The 21,992-nt window shown below is 45.6% G+C and overlaps 1 protein-coding gene across 2 annotated transcripts in view; it reads right to left on the bottom strand.

Annotated features, from left to right (window-relative positions):
- Positions 1-15,253, bottom strand: part of LOC139581535 (adenylate cyclase type 9-like) — a 98,641-nt gene extending 83,388 nt beyond the window's left edge. The window contains exons 1-2 of one of the 2 annotated variants that reach the window (XM_071411436.1): positions 14,192-15,253; positions 11,343-13,195 (exon numbers count right to left, since the gene is read on the bottom strand). In XM_071411436.1, the coding sequence (XP_071267537.1) occupies positions 11,343-13,195; positions 14,192-14,238 (1,900 nt within the window). In that variant the 5' untranslated portion in view covers positions 14,239-15,253. Of the gene's footprint in view, positions 1-11,342 lie in introns of both variants that reach the window. The other variant, XM_071411522.1, reaches the window with a different exon arrangement.
- Between the last annotated feature and the right edge of the window lie 6,739 nt (positions 15,254-21,992).

The raw sequence follows: 21,992 nt of genomic DNA, 5'->3' as shown, positions 1-21,992 counted from the left end.
AGAGTTCAATTAACAGACACATCTCAAAATCAACTGTTCAGAGGAGACTGCATGAATGAGGCCTTCATTGTCGAATTGCTGCGGAAAAAAACACTACTAAAGGACACCAATAAGAAGAAGAGACTTGCTTGGGCCAAGAAACAGGAGCAATGGACATTAGGTAGATCTTCCGGCGCCGAAAAGAGATGGCCGCCTCGCTTCGCGTTCCTTGGAAAATATGCAGTATATTGTTTTTTTATGTGTTATTTCTTACATCGGTACCCCAGGTAATCTTAGGTTTCATTACATACAGTCGGGAGGAACTACTGAATATACGATTAACGTCAACTCATCATCGTTCCTACCAGGAATATGACTTTCCCGAAACGGATCCAGTGTTTTGCCTTCCACCCAATACAATGGATCTGATCCCAGCCGGCGACCCTGTGCGACGCCGTAAAAGGGGCAAACGAGGCGGTCTCGTGGTCAGGCTTCGGAGACGGGCACATCGCGCTCCACTCCCTAGCATACTACTCGCCAATGTCCAGTCTCTTGACAATAAGGTTGATGAAATCCGAGCACGGGTAGCATTCCAGAGAGACATCAGGGATTGCAACGTGCTCTGCTTCACGGAAACATGGCTAACTCAAGAGACGCTAACGGAGTCGGTGCAGCCAGCTGGTTTCTTCATGCATCGCGCCGACAGAAACAAACATCTTTCTGGTAAGAAGAGGGGCGGGGGGGTATGCCTTATGATTAACGAGACGTGGTGTGATCATCATAACAACACACAGGAACTCAAGTCATTCTGTTCACCTGATCTAGAACTCCTCACAATCAAATGTCGACCGCATTATCTACCAAGGGAATTCTCTTCAATCATAATCACAGCCGTATATATTCCCCCCCAAGCAGACACATCGATGGCCCTGAACGAACTTTATCTGACTCTTTGTAAACTGGAAACCACACACCCTGAGGCTGCATTCATCGTAGCTGGGGATTTTAACAAGGCTAATCTAAAAACAAAACTCCCTAAATTCTATCAGCATATCGATTGTGCTACCAGGGCTGGAAAAACCCTAGATCATTGTTATACTAATTTCCGCGACGCATATAAGGCCCTCCCCCGCCCCCCTTTCGGAAAAGCTGACCACGACTCCATTTTGTTGATTCCAGCCTACAAACAGAAACTAAAACAACAAGCTCCCGCGCTCAGGTCTGTTCAACGCTGGTCCGACCAATCTGAATCCACGCTTCAAGACTGCTTCGATCACGCGGATTGGAATATGTTCCGCATTGCGTCCAACAACAATATTGACGAATATGCTGATTCGGTGAGCGAGTTCATTAGGAAGTGCATTGACGATGTCGTACCCACAGCAACGATTAAAACATTCCCAAACCAGAAACCGTGGATTGACGGCAGCATTCGCGTGAAACTGAAAGCGCGAACCACTGCTTTTAACCAGGGCAAGGTGACCGGAAGCATGACCGAATACAAACAGTGTAGCTATTCTCTCCGCAAGGCAATCAAACAGGCTAAGTCCCAGTACAGAGACAAAATCGAGTCGCAATTCAACAGCTCAGACACAAGAGGTATGTGGCAGGGTCTACAGTCAATCACGGATTACAAAAAGAAAACCAGCCCCGTCGCGGACCAGGATGTCTTGCTCCCAGACAGGCTAAACAACTTTTTTGCCCGCTTTGAGGACAATACAGTGCCACTGACACGGCCCCCTACCAAAACCTGCGGGCTCTCCTTCACTGCAGCCGAGGTGAGTAAAACATTTAAACGTGTTAACCCTCGCAAGGTTGCAGGCCCAGACGGCATTCCCAGCCGCGTCCTCAGAGCATGCGCAGACCAGCTGGCTGGTGTGTTTACGGACATATTCAATCAATCCTTATCCCAGTCTGCTGTTCCCACATGCTTCAAGAGGGCCACCATTGTTCCTGTTCCCAAGAAAGCTAAGGTAACTGAGCTAAACGACTACCGCCCCGTAGCACTCACTTCCGTCATCATGAAGTGCTTTGAGAGACTAGTCAAGGACCATATCACCTCCACCCTACCGGACACCCTAGACCCACTCCAATTTGCTTACCGACCCAATAGGTCCACAGACGACGCAATCGCAACCACACTGCACACTGCCCTAACCCATCTGGACAAGAGGAATACCCATGTGAGAATGCTGTTCATCGATTACAGCTCAGCATTTAACACCATAGTACCCTCCAAACTCGTCATCAAGCTTGAGACCCTGGGTCTCGACCCCGCCCTGTGCAACTGGGTCCTGGACTTCCTGACGGGCCGCCCCCAGGTGGTGAGGGTAGGTAACAACATCTCCACCCCGCTGATCCTCAACACTGGGGCCCCACAAGGGTGCGTTCTGAGCCCTCTCCTGTACTCCCTGTTCACCCACGACTGCGTGGCCATGCACGCCTCCAACTCAATCATCAAGTTTGCGGACGACACTACAGTGGTAGGCTTGATTACCAACAACGACGAGACGGCCTACAGGGAGGAGGTGAGGGCCCTCGGAGTGTGGTGTCAGGAAAATAACCTCACACTCAACGTCAACAAAACAAAGGAGATGATTGTGGACTTCAGGAAACAGCAGAGGGAGCACCCCCCTATCCACATCGACGGGTCAGTAGTGGAGAAGGTGGAAAGTTTTAAGTTCCTCGGTGTACACATCACGGACAAACTGAATTGGTCCACCCACACAGACAGCGTTGTGAAGAAGGCGCAGCAGCGCCTCTTCAACCTCAGGAGGCTGAAGAAATTCGGCTTGTCACCAAAAGCACTCACAAACTTCTACAGATGCACAATCGAGAGCATCCTGTCGGGCTGTATCACCGCCTGGTACGGCAACTGCTCCGCCCACAACCGTAAGGCTCTCCAGAGGGTAGTGAGGTCTGCAGAACACACCACCGGGGGCAAACTACCTGCCCTCCAGGACACCTACACCACCCGATGTCACAGGAAGGCCATAAAGATCATCAAGGACAACAACCACCCAAGCCACTGCCTGTTCACCCCGCTATCATCCAGAAGGCGAGGTCAGTACAGGTGCATCAAAGCAGGGACCGAGAGACTGAAAAACAGCTTCTATCTCAAGGCCATCAGACTGTTAAACAGCCACCACTAACATTTAGCGGCCGCTGCCAACATACTGACTCAACTCCAGCCACTTTAAAAATGGGAATTGATGGAAATTATGTAAAAATGTACCACTAGCCACTTTAAACAATGCCACTTAATATAATGTTTACATACCCTACATTACCCATCTCATATGTATATACTGTACTCTATATCATCTACTGCATCTTGCCATCTTTATGTAATACATGTACCACTAGCCACTTTAAACTATGCCACTTTATGTTTACATACCCTACAGTACTCATCTCATATGTACAGTGGGGAGAACAAGTATTTGATACACTGCCGATTTTGCAGATTTTCCTACTTAAAAAGCATGTAGAGGTCTGTAATTTTTTTGTAATTTTTACCTTCTCTCACAGTTGAAGTGTACCTATGATAAAAATTACAGACCTCTACATGCTTTGTAAGTAGGAAAACCTGCAAAATTGTCAGTGTATCAAATACTTGTTCTCCCCACTGTATATACCGTACTCTATACCATCTACTGCATCTTGCCATGCCGTTCTGTACCACCACTCATTCATATATCTTTATGTACATATTCTTTATCCCTTTACACTTGTGTGTGTGTATAAGGTAGTAGTTGTGGAATTGTTAGGTTAGATTACTTGTTGGTTATTACTGCATTGTCGGAACTAGAAGCACAAGCATTTCGCTACACTCGCATTAACATCTGCTAACCATGTGTATGTGACTAATAAAATTTGATTTGATTTGATTTTAAACCATTGGAAATGTGAGATTTCTGGTTTTAACCGCTTTGTCTTTATGAGACGCAGAGTAGGTGAACGGAGAGTCTCCCGCATGTGTGGTTCCTACCGTGAAGCATGGAGGAGGAGGTGTGATGGTGCTTTGCTGGTGACACTGTCAGTGATTTATTTAGAATTCAAAGCACACTTAACCAGCATGGCGACCACAGCATTATGCAGCGAGACGCCATCCCATCTGGTTTGTGCTTAGTGGGACTATATCATTTGTTTTCAATAGGACAATGACCCAACACACCTCCAGGCTGTGTAAGGACTATTTGACCAAGAAGGAGAGTGATGGAGTGCTGCATCAGATGACCTGGCCTCCACAATCACCCGACCTCAACTCAATTAAGATGGTTTGGAATGAATTGGACCACAGAGTGAAGGAAAAGCAGCCAACAAGTGCTCAGCATATGTGGGAACTCCTTCAAGACTGTTGGAAAAGCATTCCAGGTGAAGCTGTTTGAGAAAATGCCAAGAGTGTGCAAAGCTGTCATCAAGGCAAAGGGTGGCTACTTTGAAAAATCTAAAATATATTTAGATTTGTTTAACACTTTTTTGGTTACTACGTGATTCCATATGTGTTATTTCATAGTTTTGATATCTTCACTATAATTATATAATGTAGAAAATAGTAAAAAATAAAGAAAAAACATTGAATGAGTAGGTTTGTCCAAACTTTTGACTGGTACTGTAGGTCAGACACGAGTGTGTTTAAGCATGCGTGTAATGAAATGCCTGATTCACACTTTAGACTATAGATCCGTCCTGAACTGGGTGGCTTGGATATTTTATATCACATTGTGCTTTCCAGCACAGTTCCAGCAACTATGATGGATGCATAACCAGTCCAGCCCAGTAGGCCTACAGCTCGGCCTGGCTTAGCAGTGCCAAAGGGGGAAAAGACACAGTTATATATTTAAAAAAAGGCTTGAATACAATCTTGTTCTGTGAACGCGATGAAGCTTTTAAAAAACGTTGAAGGCCCTGAACACCAAGAGTGAGACATTAACTAACTCAAAAGAACATCAAGAGCACGGAGGGGGGGGGCAGTGGCACAACGATTAGTGTCTGGGTCAAAGCCACTTACTCCCACGGCTGGGCGAGCGAAGAGCTCCGACCCTGCCAGAATCCACACCTTCCCACCATGATTTACTGTAGCTTACGTACGCTAAGACAGTGGGGAAGATTTTTCACAGCGAACAAGCACAACTCTCTCCTCCTGACAGCTAGCTCTCTCAGCGGGCCAAGAAAATCTACAGGGACAGGATACATCTTGGGAAGTGAACTGAATACATCATGGAGGGAAGGGAGGAGAGGAGAGGGGGAAGGGGGGGAGAAGCAAAGAGGGGGAGCAGGGGGGAGTCAGACGAGTGGGAACAGCACATTTAACCTGAGGCAGGAAAAAAAGGGAGAGTGACGAGGGCAGACGCCTTCGCCCTCTTGAATCTAATTAACGAGCGAGAAATGTTGCGCTGCAAATCACTTCTTCCTCTTGCCGTTAAGTAAAGGGCACTTATGGTAGCATATTGGTTAAGGGCGTGGGGCCAGTAACCGAAAGGTTGCTATTTAGAATTCACTAACCGACTAGGTGACAAATCTGTCATTGTGCCCTTGAGCAAGGCACTTACCCCTAATTGTTCCTGTAAGTCACTCTGGATAAAAATGTCTGCTAAATGACTAAAATGTAAATATAGCCCCATTACTCGCCTGGCAAGCTCATAACACGCTGATTCCTTGGCTGAAGACTGCTGCTATAGCTGTGCAATGTATAGACAGAGACTGCTGCTAGAGTTGTGCAGTGTAGAGACAGAGACAGGCTACTTGGCACACTATATATGCTGACTAAAATACACAAATCTTGAAGGTTTGTTCTCACTACGCAATGTTACAATGATCTGACTGTAACCATGAGTCATGGTGTTGAGAAATGGAATGATGGTAAAGTCACAGAGAGAGCAACACGCCCACACATCAAAGATGCAGTGTGAAACGGCCCTAACAGACAGTATCGTTGAGAGGATGAGGAAGAAGGAGAGCGGGGGAGGAGAGAGCGGGGGGAGGGGAGAGTGAGAGGGGGGAGGGAGAGAGAAGCAGAGGCAGTGAGAAGGGAGAGGGACAGAGGGAGAGAAGAGAGAGAGAGATGGATAAGAGATAGATGAAAGGAGGAAGGGAGAGATTGGAGAAGGGAAACCAACACTACACAGACGGTCTAGGACAGGCGCCTGGGGACCTGTTAAAAGACACCATTTTCCCTCAGATGGAGAGAGCATAACGGGCCCAACCACTCCATAAAACATTCAACCATTGTTGGGTTTCAGGGCTGTTTCACGCCTGCTGGTGTGTGTGTGTGGCCTACTAAAGACACTCCAGGGGCTGCCTGACAAACGGGAGCGGTGGTGTTTCTGACAGAGAAGAATCTTCCTTCCTTCCCGCCATCATCCATCATTTCCAGCTGACCGGCTGCACCTGCTGAGGCGTTCAGCCCCCGCCGCCACCCCCGCCGCCAGCCCGCCCGCCACCCCCACTGGCAACCCGCCCGCCAGCCCCGCCGCCACCCCCGCCGCCAGACGCTGACACGCTGTTATAATGCTATGACAATGCTCAGATTGACTTCATGCTCTGGAATCACACACAGGCATTTACCCTGGTTGGCACCACTGTGATCCAACATAGGCCTAGAGACACAAAAAGGCATGCACAATATATAGTCCTTCCTTATACCGAAACGTTGTCACTATTAAAGTTGTAATAAGAATCTCAGTATTTCTTTCTGCAGTGTCTCAGCCAGAAGCTCAGAATCATGTGATGTACTGCATGACATTGCTCATTTCTTTCCCACACAGGTCAGCCAAACCAGCATCTACCTACTAGCTGGGAAAGGACTTTCCCCTACCTGTATATATGTGAAGACCACAATGTTTCTTTCTGCAGAGTTCCTCGCCCAGCGTCTAAAAATTATGAGATGTGACACACAGGTCAGCCAGCATAGCATCCACCTACTAGCAGTGAAGGGGCCTTTCCCCTTGCATGTGGGACGCAGGGTCGTGGGAATGAGCGAGGTGACCCGTCATTTTGACCTGAAAACCCTGACTACACACTGCAGAGTATACTGGTAGAGTATACTGGTAGAGTATACTGGTAGAGTATACTGGCAGAGTATACTGGTAGTGTATACTGGTAGAGTATACTGGTAGAGTATACTGGCAGAGTATACTGGTAGAGTATACTGGTAGAGTATACTGGTAGTGCCGCATATTCATTAGATACATGACTTCACGACACACCAACAACAAACTCACTGAATCAAAACATGGTCTATCATTGCCCACAATGACTGTTGTGTAGCGTGAGCCTCTGATACTGCTAGGGCTGGCGAGAGAAACAGGTCGAGACCAGAATAAAGATGATTTTCATTTCTGCACATTTTAGTGGCGGTTCAATCCCTCAGCCTTTCAAACACAGCTACGTTTGGCACCATAACTTCATTACTGCTGGGTGATAATGTACTGATTCTCCAGATGATGAAAAGGGACATTAAGCCAGAGTTATACTTCCATCAGAGGTATTTGCATAAATGCATCAAATAAAACCGAATTACTGGTCTCTCTGGGGTTATGCAATTTAGCAGGGACAGAGGGACAGTGAGGAATAGAGAGCGTGAAAAGGAAGCGGAGAGAGAGAGAGAGAACGGAGACGGAGAGAGAGAGAAGAGTCAGGCTGAAACGAGGCGGAGCAGATGCACTGTAAATTGCTGACATCTCCATTTATAAAGAAAAGCCGTTGCATAAATAGTGGCACTTATTTATTTATTTTATTTAACCTTTATTTAACCAGGTAGGCCAGTTGAGAACAAGTTCTCATTTACAACTGCGACCTGGCCAAGATAAAGCAAAGCAGTGCAACACAAACGACACAGAGTTACACATGGAATAAACAAACGTACAGTCAATAACCCAATAGAAAAATCTATATACAGTGTGTGCAAATGTAGTAAGATTAGGGAGGTAAGGCAATAAATAGGCCATAGTGGCGAAATAATTACAATTTAGCAATTAAACACTGGAGTGATGGATAGTGCAGAAGATGAATGTGCAAGTAGAGATACTGGGGTGCAATGGAGAAAGAAAAAAAAAGCAATATGGGGATGAGGTAGTTGGGTGGGCTATTTACAGATGGGCTGTGTACAGGTGCAATAATCGGTAAGCTGCTCTGACAGCTGATGCTTAAAGTTAGTGAGGGAGATATAAGACTCCAGCTTCAGTGATTTTTGCAATTCGTTCCAGTCATTGGCAGCAGAGAACTGGAAGGAAAGGCGGCCATAGGACGAGTTGGCTTTGGGGATGACCAGTGAAATATACCTGCTGGAGAGTGTGCTGCTATGGTGACCAGTGAGCTGAGATAAGGCGGGGCTTTACCTAGCAAAGACTTATAGATGTTTTGGTGACGAATATAAATCGAGGGCCAGCCAACGAGAGCATACAGGTCGCAGTGGTGGGTAGTATATGGGGCTTTGGTGACAGATGGCACTGTGATTGACTACATCCAATTTGCTGAGTAGAGTGTTGGAGGCTATTTTGTAAATGACATCGCCAAAGTCAAGGATCGGTAGGATAGTCAGTTTTACGAGGGTATGTTTGGCAGCATGAGTGAAGGATGCTTTGTTGTGGAATAGGAAGCCGATTCTAGATTTTAATTTGGATTGGAGATGCTTAACGTGAGTCTGGAAGGAGAGTTTACAGTCTAACCAGACATCTAGGTATTTGTAGTTTTCCACATATTCTAAGTCAGAACCGTCCAGTGTAGTGATGCTAGACGGGTGGGCAGGTGCTGGTAGCGATCGGTTGAAGAGCATGCATTTAGTTTCACTTGCATTTAAGAGTAGTTGGAGGCCACGGAAGGAGTGTTGTATGGCATTGAAGCTCATCTGGAGGTTAGTTAACACAGTGTCCAAAGAAGGGCCAGAAGTATACAGAATGGTGTCGTCTGCGTAGAGGTGGATCAGAGAATCACCAGCAGCAAGAGCAACATCATTGATGTATACAGAGAAAAGAATTGGCCCGAAAATTGAAGCCTGTGGCACCCCCAGAGACTGCCAAAGGTCCGGACAACAGGCCCTCTGATTTGACACACTGAACTCTATCTGAGAAGTAGTTGGTGAACCAGGCGAGGCAGTCATTTGAGAAACCAAGGCTGTTGAGTCTGCTGATAAGAATGCGGTGATTGACAGAGTCGAAAGCCTTAGCCAGGTCGATGAAGACGGCTGCACAGTCTTGCCTTTTATCGATGGTGGTTATGATATTGTTTAGGACCTTGAGTGTGGCTGAGGTGCACCCATGACCCGCTCGGAAACCAGATTGCATAGCGGAGAAGGTACAGTGGGATTCAAAGACTTTAGAAAGGCAGGGTAGGATAGATATAGGTCTGTAACAGTTTGGGTCTATAGTGTCTCCCCCTAAGGAAATAGTCTCACTAAGGTAAGACAATCCCTTGGAGGTTCAGAGCCAGGGTAAGAGAACAGGGTCACATTGAGGACGACGTCTGGGTGGCAGGCAGGCAGGCAGTATAACTGAACAGGGAACAGAAATAAGGGGGAGGACAGGGGAGAGAGGGGTACAACCGTCTGTTTGTGGTTCAGTGTCACATAAAACCAACACCCAGTCAGCCACAAAGGGCACCTCCCAACAGACTGAACCCCCCTGTCCCTGATGTCCCCAACGTATGACATACGACACTGTGAAGCAGGTGCTGACCTTGACCAGTGCCAGGCCCCACGTGTCTCGCTGTCACGGACAACAAAGAGGGAACCACCAATCACCTTTGATGCAGTGTCCCTACTCGCCCTATATAAAGCTCTCATTCAGAACAGAAATGGGTCCACCGTACTGCAGCACATAAACAACACAGCATAAAGGTGTCAGGGTTTTCTTAAAACCACATAGGTTTACTAAGTGAAACTGAACAGCCGTAACGTCCTTATTACTGCTGCCTGTGTTGCGAAACTGCCGTTAGGTGACCTTGCTGCATCAGTAGAGCACCGATAGATTACAATTAATCAAATGGCCACCCAGACTATTTACATTGACCCCCCACCCCACACCTTTGTTTACACTGCTGCTACTCGCTGTTTATTATCCATGCATAGTCACTTTACCCCTACCGTGAAATTACCTCGACTAACCTGTACCCCCACACATTGACTCGGTACCGGTACCACCTGTACATTGCCTCGTTGTTGTTATGTAATTTCCTTGTGTTACTTTTGATTATATTTTTTTTACTTTAGTTTATTTACTAAATATTTTCTTAACTCTATTTCTTAAACTGTATTGTTGGTTAAGGGCTTGTAAGTAAGCATTTCATGGTAAGGGCTACACCTGTTGTATTCGGCGCATGTGACAAATAAAATGTTATTTGATAGAGAGGCCGTCAGTAAGGCAGAACAAGCAGAACAAGAACAGTCCCAGGGTATGTTAAAATGTTCCACTGCATAGAGAGGCCGTCAGTAAGGCAGAACAAACAGAACCAGAACAGTCCCAGGGTATGTTAAAATGTTCCACTGCATAGAGAGGCCGTCAGTAAGGCAGAACAAGCAGAACCAGAACAGTCCCAGGGTATGTTAAAATGTTCCACTGCATAGAGAGATCAATATCAATAGTGCTTCTGACTCTCTCCATGCCATGCTAAAGCAAATACACAAGACTGGATATCATGTTACATTTAGCAATCACAACAACATCTCAATCTGTGCTTAACTCCTGACAGCCAGGCAATACTGGAAAGCTTAAGAAAAAGTACTTTCAAGTACTACTTAAGTAGTTTTTTGGCGTATCTGTACTTTACTATTAACATTTTTGACAACTTTTACTTCACTACATACATTAAAAAAGTATGTACTTTTTACTCTGTACATTTTCGCTGACACCCAAAAAGTACTCGTTACATTTTGAATGCTTAGCAGGACAGGGAAACTGTCCAATTCACTCACTTACCAAGAGAAAATCCCTGGTCATTCCTACTGACTCTGATCTGGCCGACTCACCAAACACACATGCGTCATTTGTAAACGTCTGAGTGTTAGTGTGTTCCCCTGGCTAGCCGTAAATTAAAAAAATAAGAAAACGTGCTGTCTGGTTTGCTTAATATAAAGAATGTGAAATGATTTATACTTTTACTTTTGATACTTAAGTATATTTTAGCAATTACACTTACTTTTGATACTTAAGTATATTTAAAACCAAATACTTTTAGACTTTTACTCAAGTCGTATTTTACTGGGTGACTTTCACTTCTACTTGAGTAATTTTCTGTGAAGGTGTCTTTACTTTTACTCAAGTATGACAATTGGGTACTTTTCCCACCACTGAAAGCAATCACATAAATCACAACCCATTCCCACAGATGTGCAAGCCCCGCCTTGCAACCAGCTGGTCACGTACCTTTCAGCTGGTCCGCCACCACGCTCTGTCCAACCCTCTCAGTGACCTGTCCGTTCTCCCGCTGGTACCGGTCATCCAGGAAGTTGGCGGTGGCCTCTGATAGGTGCACCTTCCCGGCCACGCCCAGTTGCTCCATCAAATTGGCCAGGTTCACGTCGTTGGACCACACGTCGAACTTAAATCGCTTCATCCCTAGGATACCGCACAGGACAGTGCCCGTGTGCACACCCACCCTCATGTTAACCATCTCACTCTTCTCCTGGCAGAACTGTTCGATGGCTTGGATCATGCCCAGCCCCATCTCTACGCAGCAGTAGGCATGGTCGGCCCGAGGTTCAGGGCAGCCTGCCACACAGTAGTAGCAGTCCCCGAGGGTGCTTATCTTCTCACAGCACGTCAGCTCGCACAGCCGGTCAAAACGTCCAAAGAGGTCGTTGAGGAGCCCCACCAAAGCGTGGGCTGACTTGTTGGCAGACATCTTGGTGAAGCCTACGATATCCGCGAAGAGGATGCTGACGGGCTCCATGCGCTTCATGTTGAAGGGTCTGAAGATGATCTGGCCTCTCGGGATTGAGGTCTTATTCCTCTTGTTGTTCTTGGGACTGGAGATGACGGCCGCCGCGCCGCTGCTGGAGTAGCGCTTGGCCGAGCTCCCGCCCGCCAAGCCTTCCTCGTCACCCTGCTTCATCAGGTCGTCAGCCACCCTCCGAGGCATCACAGAGTGGATCATGCGTTCTTTCAGTGCCTTCTCCACCTCCAGGTCCTTGCCGTGCATGATGGCCTGGCCCACCTTGAGGAAGGTGCTTCGCGATCGCACCTCAGACATGATGAAAAGGTGGATGCCGATGGCGTGGGCGCACAGGTGGAGCAAAGCTTTGGCTGGCCCCAGCCAGCGTAGAGTGTCCCAGTCAGAGTCTGACCCCTCCGAGGCCTGGTTCCAACCATCCCCAGCAGCCTGGGTGAGGTGAAGCCATCCCAGAGCCTCAAAGAGCACAGAGTAGAGAAGTCCCAGTAGCACCGAGGCATAGAGTCGGACGTGGAGGACGCTGTAGAGTAGCAGCAGCACCTCCATGCCCAGGGAGAAGGTCCCTACTGGAGATAGGCAGGCGCTGCCCGTGGGTAAGTCCCGGTTGAAGGTCACATTCCTGGGCTCCATGCCACTGAAGTCCCCCACATCCTCCACCACATCCTCAGGAGGGAGGGTCTCCAGGTCCCTGAAGCCGGCTGTCTGGATCTGTGGTGCCAGGGTGAGGGCAAAGGTCACCACGATGAGCAGCAGCGACGCCTGGTTGTAGCAGCGGGCGTAGATCCTTGTGAATGTCAAAAGGAAGAGGAGGAGGCAGAAGAGGAGGAAGCAGGCGGTGGGGACGAGGAAGGCAGTTCGGTCACACCGGTCGGGGTTGGCACTGAAGTACACCCCCCAGAGGAGGCTGGCGGCGAACAGGTAGAAGAGGACGTAGCGGAACCTCCGCTGGGTCTGGGGAAAGCACCTCTCCCTACATGCCTCCTCCAGGATGGGAGAGTCAAACTTTGGGTCCCAGAAGTGCCCAGCAGACCTTTCGAACAGCTGGGGCATCTTCCTCTGGGTCCGCAGCCCCTTCACCACGGGCCTGAGAACCCCGGACTCTCCCGAGCTGCAGCTAGAGGAGATGCTGTACTTGCAGTGTTTGGACCCGCCCCCCATGAAGCCTCCTCCCATGCCACCCAGCGCCCCGGCTCCTCCTCCGTGCTTGTGTTTGACACTACTGCTGATCCTCACGGAGACGCTGCCCTCGCCGCTTGAGTCACAGCTCACCTCTGTGTTGTGAGGCAGCAGCTGCTGATGTTGGGGGGATGCCATGTTGCTTTTTAATCTAACAGAAATTAGACAACAATAGAGCGAATTGCTATTTGCAAGGCAATGTAGGCTATGAATGTATTGTGTGGTACCCTCTAGACTAGAACAAGTGTAAATTAAAAGCAAAAGTTGGGGGAAATAAATGATGCACTAACAGAAAACATCTCCAAAGAAAACGTCTGACACGTGAGCCTGTACTGGATTTTGACCTGTTAATTATTGCCCCTCATGACGTCAATACTCGCGTTCTTATACTTTCCCCTCTGTTTTGACGCACTTGTGTCGCACAGTTCATTCTGTTCCAGTCCAAGTACTGACAACTGTTTTTGACTCATTGAAAATTATTTGGGGAGAAGTCAAAATCTTACATAACATAATTATGTTGACTGTAGAAACGTAGTTGTGTAATACTACTTTAGTAGTATTCAGTAGCATTTCAGTAGCACTTCAGTAGCATTTCCAAGGCTCTCCCCTGACTAAATAGCCGACTGTAGACTACTGGTATATTGGTACAAATTCTTCAGATAATGGCAACTGAAACCTGGATCAAATTCCTTCATGCTCTCACTACTTGGCTGCCTGCATAGCCATTCTTGTACATGCACTGTCAAAATAATCCTCTATTGATTTTAGATCGCGTCTGCATTTATATTCGTGTCTACAGAACTGTAGCCTCCTGCCTGTCCTCTTATATGTTATATATTACATGGTAATGCTTTTAAGCAAGTAGACTATAATGCATTCAGAAATTGCTTCCAATTGACAGTGATATATGAGAAAAATAATCCTTTCAAACTTCACGCGCAAACACTTAACAGTGTGTGTGGAACTTTATCCTGTATTCCCCAAATAAACCCAAGCGCCGGCGTTGTAAAGGCATCGCAAGAAAAGCCACAGTTACGGAACTATTGTTTGACATATGCCGGGTTATTTAAGGCGGAAATGTCTTCACATAAACAAGAAAGAGAAAACAAACACTGACGTCTAATGCCCATTATCCTTCTTTACCCACATGCTCTTGCTGTGATTGGGAAAAGGCCTATTCGTAAGTATTTCCATGGATGGAGCCCCGTCCTTTCCTGAGCTCCCTCTCCGGAATTTCCAAAGCTGCGCCTCCTATTCCCGGGATCCACGCTGATAGAAGTGGGCAATTTGAAGAGGACAAGGTGGCAGAATAGAGCAAAGGGCTGCAAAATGTAGTAGACCTACAGTTGAATTGGAGATCAAGTGTAGGCCTACACGCAAATACTACTTTATTGGATCCAGCCCATGCTCAGTCTGTGTTGAGTAAATATTGTTTTGATAATACAATCAAACAATAACAGTCAAGTTAACATAACATTTATTTGAATTTCCTGATAACTGGCACTGGTTTCTCCCATAATTCCACGAGTGACCGGCAATTTAATTGTCAGTAAACTTCAGTCTGCCATCCATACAGGGCCACCGCTGAAGCCAGTCTTGGTTGTATGTAGCCCCTTTCCGTCCTCATTTGCTCGTGTGATGGAAACTTTTCCCACGCCACTATTCTTCCCATTGAGTCGCAGACGAATAGCAAGTGGAGAATATGGGCTAATTACAAGCTTTCTCCCCTCCTCGTAACCCCCGGACACCGAATCCTCCCTGAACAGACAAGCAGCTCCTTGATCCCCCCACTTCAACTCAATTGCATGAAGAAGCAGGCGTCTTTTTCTTCTGTCCAAATAGTTCTATTTTATTCAAGGCAGATTTGCGGGTTTAGCTATTTAAACGCACTTCCCGTCCGATCCTCTCCATCCCTTTGAGATGTTCTTCTATCCCCGTTGTCTGGCCATTCGCCGGTCTTTCTTTCCAGAAGAGGCACAATGGATACCACTGTAAAGCGTTATGTGAGCTATCCAAGCACAGTTAAAAAAACGGCCCCGGTACCACCATCTTCACGGAGATTTCAGAATCCGCCGTCCACCCGCATGTGTATAAATGTGTGCGACTGACTTTGGGTCAGAGAGGGACGAGAGTAGTGACAGGGGGGCGGACGTGTTTAGGTGCGTGCACGCAAAAGCGAGAAAGGGAAAGACTGGAGGGTGGCGAGCACGTATTCAGGGGTAGGTGGGGTGTCCTTTTCTTTTTTACCCGCAGTGAGCGCATCGGTACACGCCCTCACCTCGCCAGCCATATTCTCGAAGAGATGTGGGCTCCTCACTCACTACCACCGATGTTACCGAGACCACCGGGGTTTTTAGTGTAGGGGGTATTCGTGGAACCATAACAAAGTGAGTATGGAGGCGTGCTAGGGCGGGGTGCAGCCTTGAACAAAGACAGCAGCAACCCCCAGAGAGAACAGCTCCCTTATGATACTATTAACTGTGCCATGTCCCCAGGTTTCAATATTGGGAACAAACTATTACAATCAAATGTCATGGGAAATGCTAGCCCACTAAATCTATTAATATCACCTGTCATTTCTATTGCTCTATTTATTCTCTATTTATTATGCACTCCTCCCCATGCATTCATTATAGACTTAGAAAGTGACATTGAAAGGTTTTTATAGGCTACTGTATGTAGGCTTCAACTGTCATCTCGGAGTGAACTTTACAGTTGAATGATGCAGTGGTGTAAATTACTTAAGTAAAAGTACTTTAAATAACTACGTAAGCCGTTTTTGAGGTTCTATTGATATTTTTTGACAACTTTACTACAATCCTGAAGATTTTTTAAAACTTTTTACATGTTCCCTGACACCCAAGAGTACTCATTACATTTTGAATGCTTAGCAGGAAGGAAAATGGTCCAATTCACACACTTATCAAGAGAACATCCCTGGTCATCCCTACTGCCTCTGATCTGGCAGACTCACTAAACAGAGAACATCCCTGGTCATCCCTACTGCCTCTGATCTGGCAGACTCACTAAACAGACATGCTTTGTTTGTACATCATGTCTAAGTGTTGGAGTATGCCCCTGGCTCAGTGGCGACCCGTCATGTGTGCCCCTGGCTCAGTGGCGACCCGTCATGTGTGCCCCTGGCTCAGTGGCGACCCGTCATTCAGGGCAGGTGGAGAGATGGCAGAGACCCACCTGTTTTGAGCCCTGCCTGTTTTGCATGTTATTTTAGCATTACTGTGTGTCACATATCAGTTTGCAAACAATGTAAAAACACATTTGCAGGTGTTTCAGCCAGGCTCTGTGCTTTTTGTGGTGGAGGGGCAGCCAGCGGAAAATACAGAGTGTAGGGGTTAGTAATCTTCTATAGTTGTACCATGATTGGCTCAGTGTTCTGTCACTCATGGGGACACTACGTCACTGCGAAATCTACAGGGAGAGCTAGAAAGTTCAAGCCCCTTGGGTGCTGTCATATATTTACATAGAAGTGCCCATCCAAGAAGACTCAAGGTCATTGGCCACAGATAAAATTACGTCAAATCACATTATATCTACCATAGCTTTGATTGTACATGTCAACATCATACTTTCAAAATCTAGCAAGCAAGACAAGTAGTCATCATCATCAATAACGTTGACACTGGCAAATCGTTTTCAATCCTTGTCGTGTGAAGAGAAATTCTAGATAAAACGTATCGGTGCTCATCGGCCATTGGACATAAACATTACACAACAAGTTGGAAATTGCAAATTCAACAATGAGTGGGTTGGAAGGAATCAGTGGCAACTGCAAGCGTTGCAAAGCAATTAGTATTTCGCTTCCCCTGCCTGCTATTCCCCTGCCTGCCTGTGGTCCAAGTCTGGGGTTAAGGGTCTCTTTTCCAAGCTTAAAAGGATAAACATTCACACGCAACACCATGGGCCAGAAAATGTTGAATACATTGGCCATGCTGTCAATCCAGCATGACTTCTGCCACCTTCAAAACAACTGTAAACTCTGAACTGGGAAATCTCAGACTTCAGTGAGTTCAAGACAACTGGGAACTCTGAAAAAAAAACAGCTCCGACTGGGGAAAAAAGGTTTGAACGGTCATCCAACTCGGAATTCCAAGTCGGGAACTCGGGATTCTTTCTAGAGCTCCGACCTGAAGATCACTGACCTTATGATTCAACCTTGTTTTTTCAGAGTTCACAGTTGTCTTGAAAGCAGTTGTCATGAATCCAGAGAATGCCAGACTTTGATGACAAAGTTTCATGCCAAGATTTGCCCACAAGAAGGACTGCCGCACCACCTTCCTGTTCAAGTGAGCACAGCACAACAGTGAGTCCAAAAATGTATTGTATGCTGCTGCATAAATGATGTAATATGCCAAGGAGAAATGTATACTGTAGCCAATAAAGTAATACTAAGTGTATGTTATTTAGTAAGCTGTTAGTAGCCCATGTGCCTCACCTTAATTATTTGGTCCCTTTCCCCCTCATAACTTTAGCCTACTGTTCTGACTTGGTGGTGCACATGTAGCCTATAACCTGTTTTAGAGAAACATCATCATCAAGTATTGTAAGAGCTTTCATTGTCTGCTTATATAACCCCTGTACTTATCCTACTGTTCTGATTTGGTGTACAGGGAGAATACTATAAGAGCAGCCCATGTTCTGAATACATTTCAAAAGTGCCAAACAAATAGTTATATTGACTACGTTCATCTTAGCTCGCTCATTAATGTCTCGATCGGAATTAAGGATGGCCTCTTATCCACTCATCGTCCCCTTATGCCATAGTTTGTAGATCTCAATTGTCATTAGAAACCACATTTGTTTAAGCAAGTATGCCATATCAGCTATGTTTTTTTTAAAGGCAGTAAATGAGGCTGAATGAATTGTTTCTCTGCTAGACAAGGCTCCGCTGAAAGCCAGGTGTAGCAGTGGTAAGAATTCACTCCATGGTGCTGAACAGAAAGCTCTGCTGTTGGGACAGCTCTATGTAGGCCCTAACAGTTTGTTGGCACCGTTTGACACTGTTATAGTGCAATGAATGTATTGTTTAGTGTTGTGTTGTGGCTTTGCTGGCATGCATAAAAAAAAAACAATTAAACGTTTGCCCCACCAAGATTTACATGCTAAAATCGCCACTACCCTGGCTATCCGTAAAATTAAAATAATTAAAAACTATTGTTGGGTCTGGTTTGCTGAATATAAGTCATTTGAAATCATTTATACAAATGCCATTTAATTTCGATACTTAAGTATATTTTAGCAGTTACATTTACTTTTGATACTTAAGTATATGTAAAACCAAATACGTTTACTCAAGTAGTACTTTACTGGGTGACTTTCACTTTTACTTGAGTCATTTCTTTACTTTTACTCAAGTATGACATTTGATTACCTTTTTCCATCAATGGAATATTGAGGCCATCTGATTGACGTGAGAAGGGAAGTACAGTGTTGAGTAACTTCCTGCTCTGTCCGGTTGGATTCGTGGGAACGACAAATAACCTGCCCTGCGCTTTGTTGTCAAGCACTGTATCCCAAACATAGAGACAGAAGAGAAGGGTGCCAGGCTTTCAGCCACGGCTATATAAAGAATCTCTAGGCAAACTAACACAGCAAACAACAGAGGGAAATTTGACAGCCAGGGATAGGCCGTTGCTGCTACCAGCTCTCACAGTCTCACATCACAACATGGGTCGCTCCTCTTCATTATTAAGAAGATAACTCTCCTCTGCAAACACTTGACTCCTGAATATGCCATGGGGGCAACTTTCACTGGGGATGCATTTTTGTCCCCCCCCAGTTTTATCATTGGAATGTGATACAAAACGAAGCTACGGTGTGCTTTAGGACCATGTGGACGCCTCCAAGCGGTCGGGTAGGCTGTTTGGAGTGTTAATCCGACTGGATAAAAAATTATGTCCCCCCACAAAAACCAAAGTTGCACCCATGGAATATGCTATAACCAACATGAAATGTATGCCCCAAATGGCACCATATTTCCTATAAAGTGCACTACTTTTAACCAGAGCCCTATGGGCCGTGGTCAAACATAATGTACTATAAAGGGAATAGGGTGCCCTTTTTGGATGTGGTTAATATGACTGTATTATGCCCTGGTTTATTCACAACCACTTCTCCTGAGTTATCTTCCATCTCAGGAGTTTTATTCTAAATATCCCCACTAATGTACACCCACCCTAAAGTTAGGGTTCTATTAAATCTGTAAAGCTCATGCACTACAGATTCCTCAATGATTGAGCCCTTAATGATTGAAGTTACAGTATGTGACACACACTCTCACCTCACACTCCAGTAAAACCCCTGCTGAGTCAGCCCTTCACTGTAGACTCAAATGGTGTGTGTGAGTGTGTGTGTGTGTGTGCATTAATTCGTTCGTGTGTGTGTGTGTGTGTGTGTGTGTGTGTGTGTGTGTGTGTGTGTGTGTGTGTGTGTGTGTGTCATATATGTGTGTGTGTGTGTGTGTGTGTGTGTGTGTGTGTGTGTGTGTGTGTGTGTGTGTGTGTGTGTGTGTGTGTGTGTGTGTGTGTGTGTGTGTGTGTGTGTGTGTGTGTGTGTCAGGTTGAGAGATCAGGCTGGCAGTGGGATTACTGTCTCCTCTTTGGTCTTTCCAGTCTGTAGCCCTGTAGGGTTGAGGATATCAGAGAGGAGGAGAGTGGATTATATTAAACAGAATGGAGGAGGACACCTTTAGAGCTCACCTGAACCTGCTCAGGCTTTATTTATTTTTTATTTCACCTTTAACCAGGTAGGCCAGTTGAGAACGAGTTGTCATTTACAACTGCGACCCGGCCAAGATAAAGCTTTACACAGCTTTGCTGTGGAGATGGATGAGGATTAGAGAGAGTGCTTACAGACACACTTGGCTAGTGTATAATAAAATGTAAAGGTGATAGAGAGATCACACATGGATGCAGGTACAAGTACGCACACACACACATGCACGCAGAGACACACACACACATGCACAGGCAGTCAGGTAGCCAGACACACACACACATGCACGCAGAGACACATACACACATGCACAGGCAGTCAGGTAGCCAGACACACACATGCACAGGCAGTCAGGTAGCCAGACACACACAGACAGACAGGCATGCAGGTTATCCCCTCCTAACAGAGCGAGAGGAAAATCCTCAGCCTGTCCAGCATGTTCACACCAGTAATGAGTTCAGACATTCTCAGACGTCAGAATATTACACATTCCAGGGAGAGGAGTGAAAGAGGAGATGAAGGAGAACGACAGATGAGGGAGGAAGAGGAGATGAAAGAGGAAGGGGGAGAGAGGGTCAGGACTTGAGAGAACTCAATCTTGAGGTGACTTGAGATGTGAAGAACTATGAAAATGTAAATGTGTGTGTGTGTGTCTGCATGCATTGTGTGTCTCTTAGTTACCACAACCACAGTAAAAGTAAACAACAACTACAACCAGAAGGCACCTTGACACTTGTATCCCCTTTCACTTTCCCTTTCATCAGAGAACAGTGAACAAAACTACTATTGTGTAAATAAAGCAGTGTTCACGTTATTGGGCTTACCTCTCTTCAAAGTGGGGAGATATGATCTCATGATCAGGCTAAGCAGAATATATGCACAATGTAGACATGCTGAAACTGAATCATACAGCCTACATTATGTACTGTACTGAATCATGTGTACTGTAGGTTACTGTACTGAATCAATGTAATGTAGACTACTGTATTGAATCATGTGTTCTGTAGGCTACAGTACTGAATCATGTGTACTGTAGGATACTGTACTGAATCATGTGTACTGTAGACTACTGTACTGAATCAATGTACTGTAGACTACTGTACTGAATCATGTATACTGTAGGCTACTGTACCACATATCTCTCTCTGCTGGACATGCTCTGTAACTACAGAGTTAACTAGGAGGTCTACAAATGCCAAACCAAACGTGTTGAACACAGTGCATAGAAAGCAGAGCTGGCAGAGGCACTCACAGTATTGTACACATGCTTTATTTAGGTTCATCCATTTTTTATTACTGCAGTGAAATTGTCACCGATTTTTTTTCTTCCTTTTTGCAATGAACCATTGTAAGGGCCCTGTTGATCAACAATGGTTAGTGAAGGTGAGGAAGAGAGGGTGAAGATAAGTGACTCGTTTGTTAACACAAGGGATTGGACGTCTAATGTTGTTAGTGGAGAATAAAATAATATCGTTCAGACGAAGGCTGTTGCCGAAACGCCTCCATTTGCTCTGACCTCTGCTGCTAAAAAAATACATGACAACTTCAAGAATATTTCAGTGAGTAGATGTTTCCTTTTGTCCAGTTTATGCCTTTTGAACCCAGCACCCAAAATACTTTTTGCTACTACAAACTTTAGAGTTGAGGACGCCAATTACTCATTCTAATGTTGTTAGTGAGCCATGCACCTCCCATGCAGCACCAGAGGCCTGTTCAAGAGGATGTAATGTTACAGAACGTTCAGATATAAATGTTTTGAGTAGAACACACCTGATAAATGTTTTGAGTAGAACACACCTGATAAATGTTTTGAGTAGAACACATCTGATAAATGTTTTGAGTAGAACACACCTGATAAATGTTTTGAGTAGAACACATCGGATAAATGTTTTGAGTAGAACACATCTGATAAATGTTTTGAGTAGAACACATCTGATAAATGTTTTGAGTAGAACACATCTGATAAATGTTTTGAGTAGAACACATCTGATAAATGTTTTGAGTAGAACACATCTGATAAATGTTTTGAGTAGAACACATCGGATAAATGTTTTGAGTAGAACAAACCTGATAAATGTTTTGAATATAGAACACACGTGATAGAAATGTTTTGAGTAGAACACATCTGATAAATGTTTTGAGTAGAACACACCTGATAGAAATGTTTTGAGTAGAACTCACCTGATAGAAATGTTTTGAGTAGAACACATCTGAGA

This window comes from Salvelinus alpinus, chromosome 1 (assembly GCF_045679555.1).
Source record: "Salvelinus alpinus chromosome 1, SLU_Salpinus.1, whole genome shotgun sequence".
NCBI lineage: Eukaryota > Metazoa > Chordata > Actinopteri > Salmoniformes > Salmonidae > Salvelinus > Salvelinus alpinus.
The sequence above is the reverse complement of the archived record's forward strand: the minus strand, read 5'-3'. Positions and strand labels throughout refer to the sequence as shown.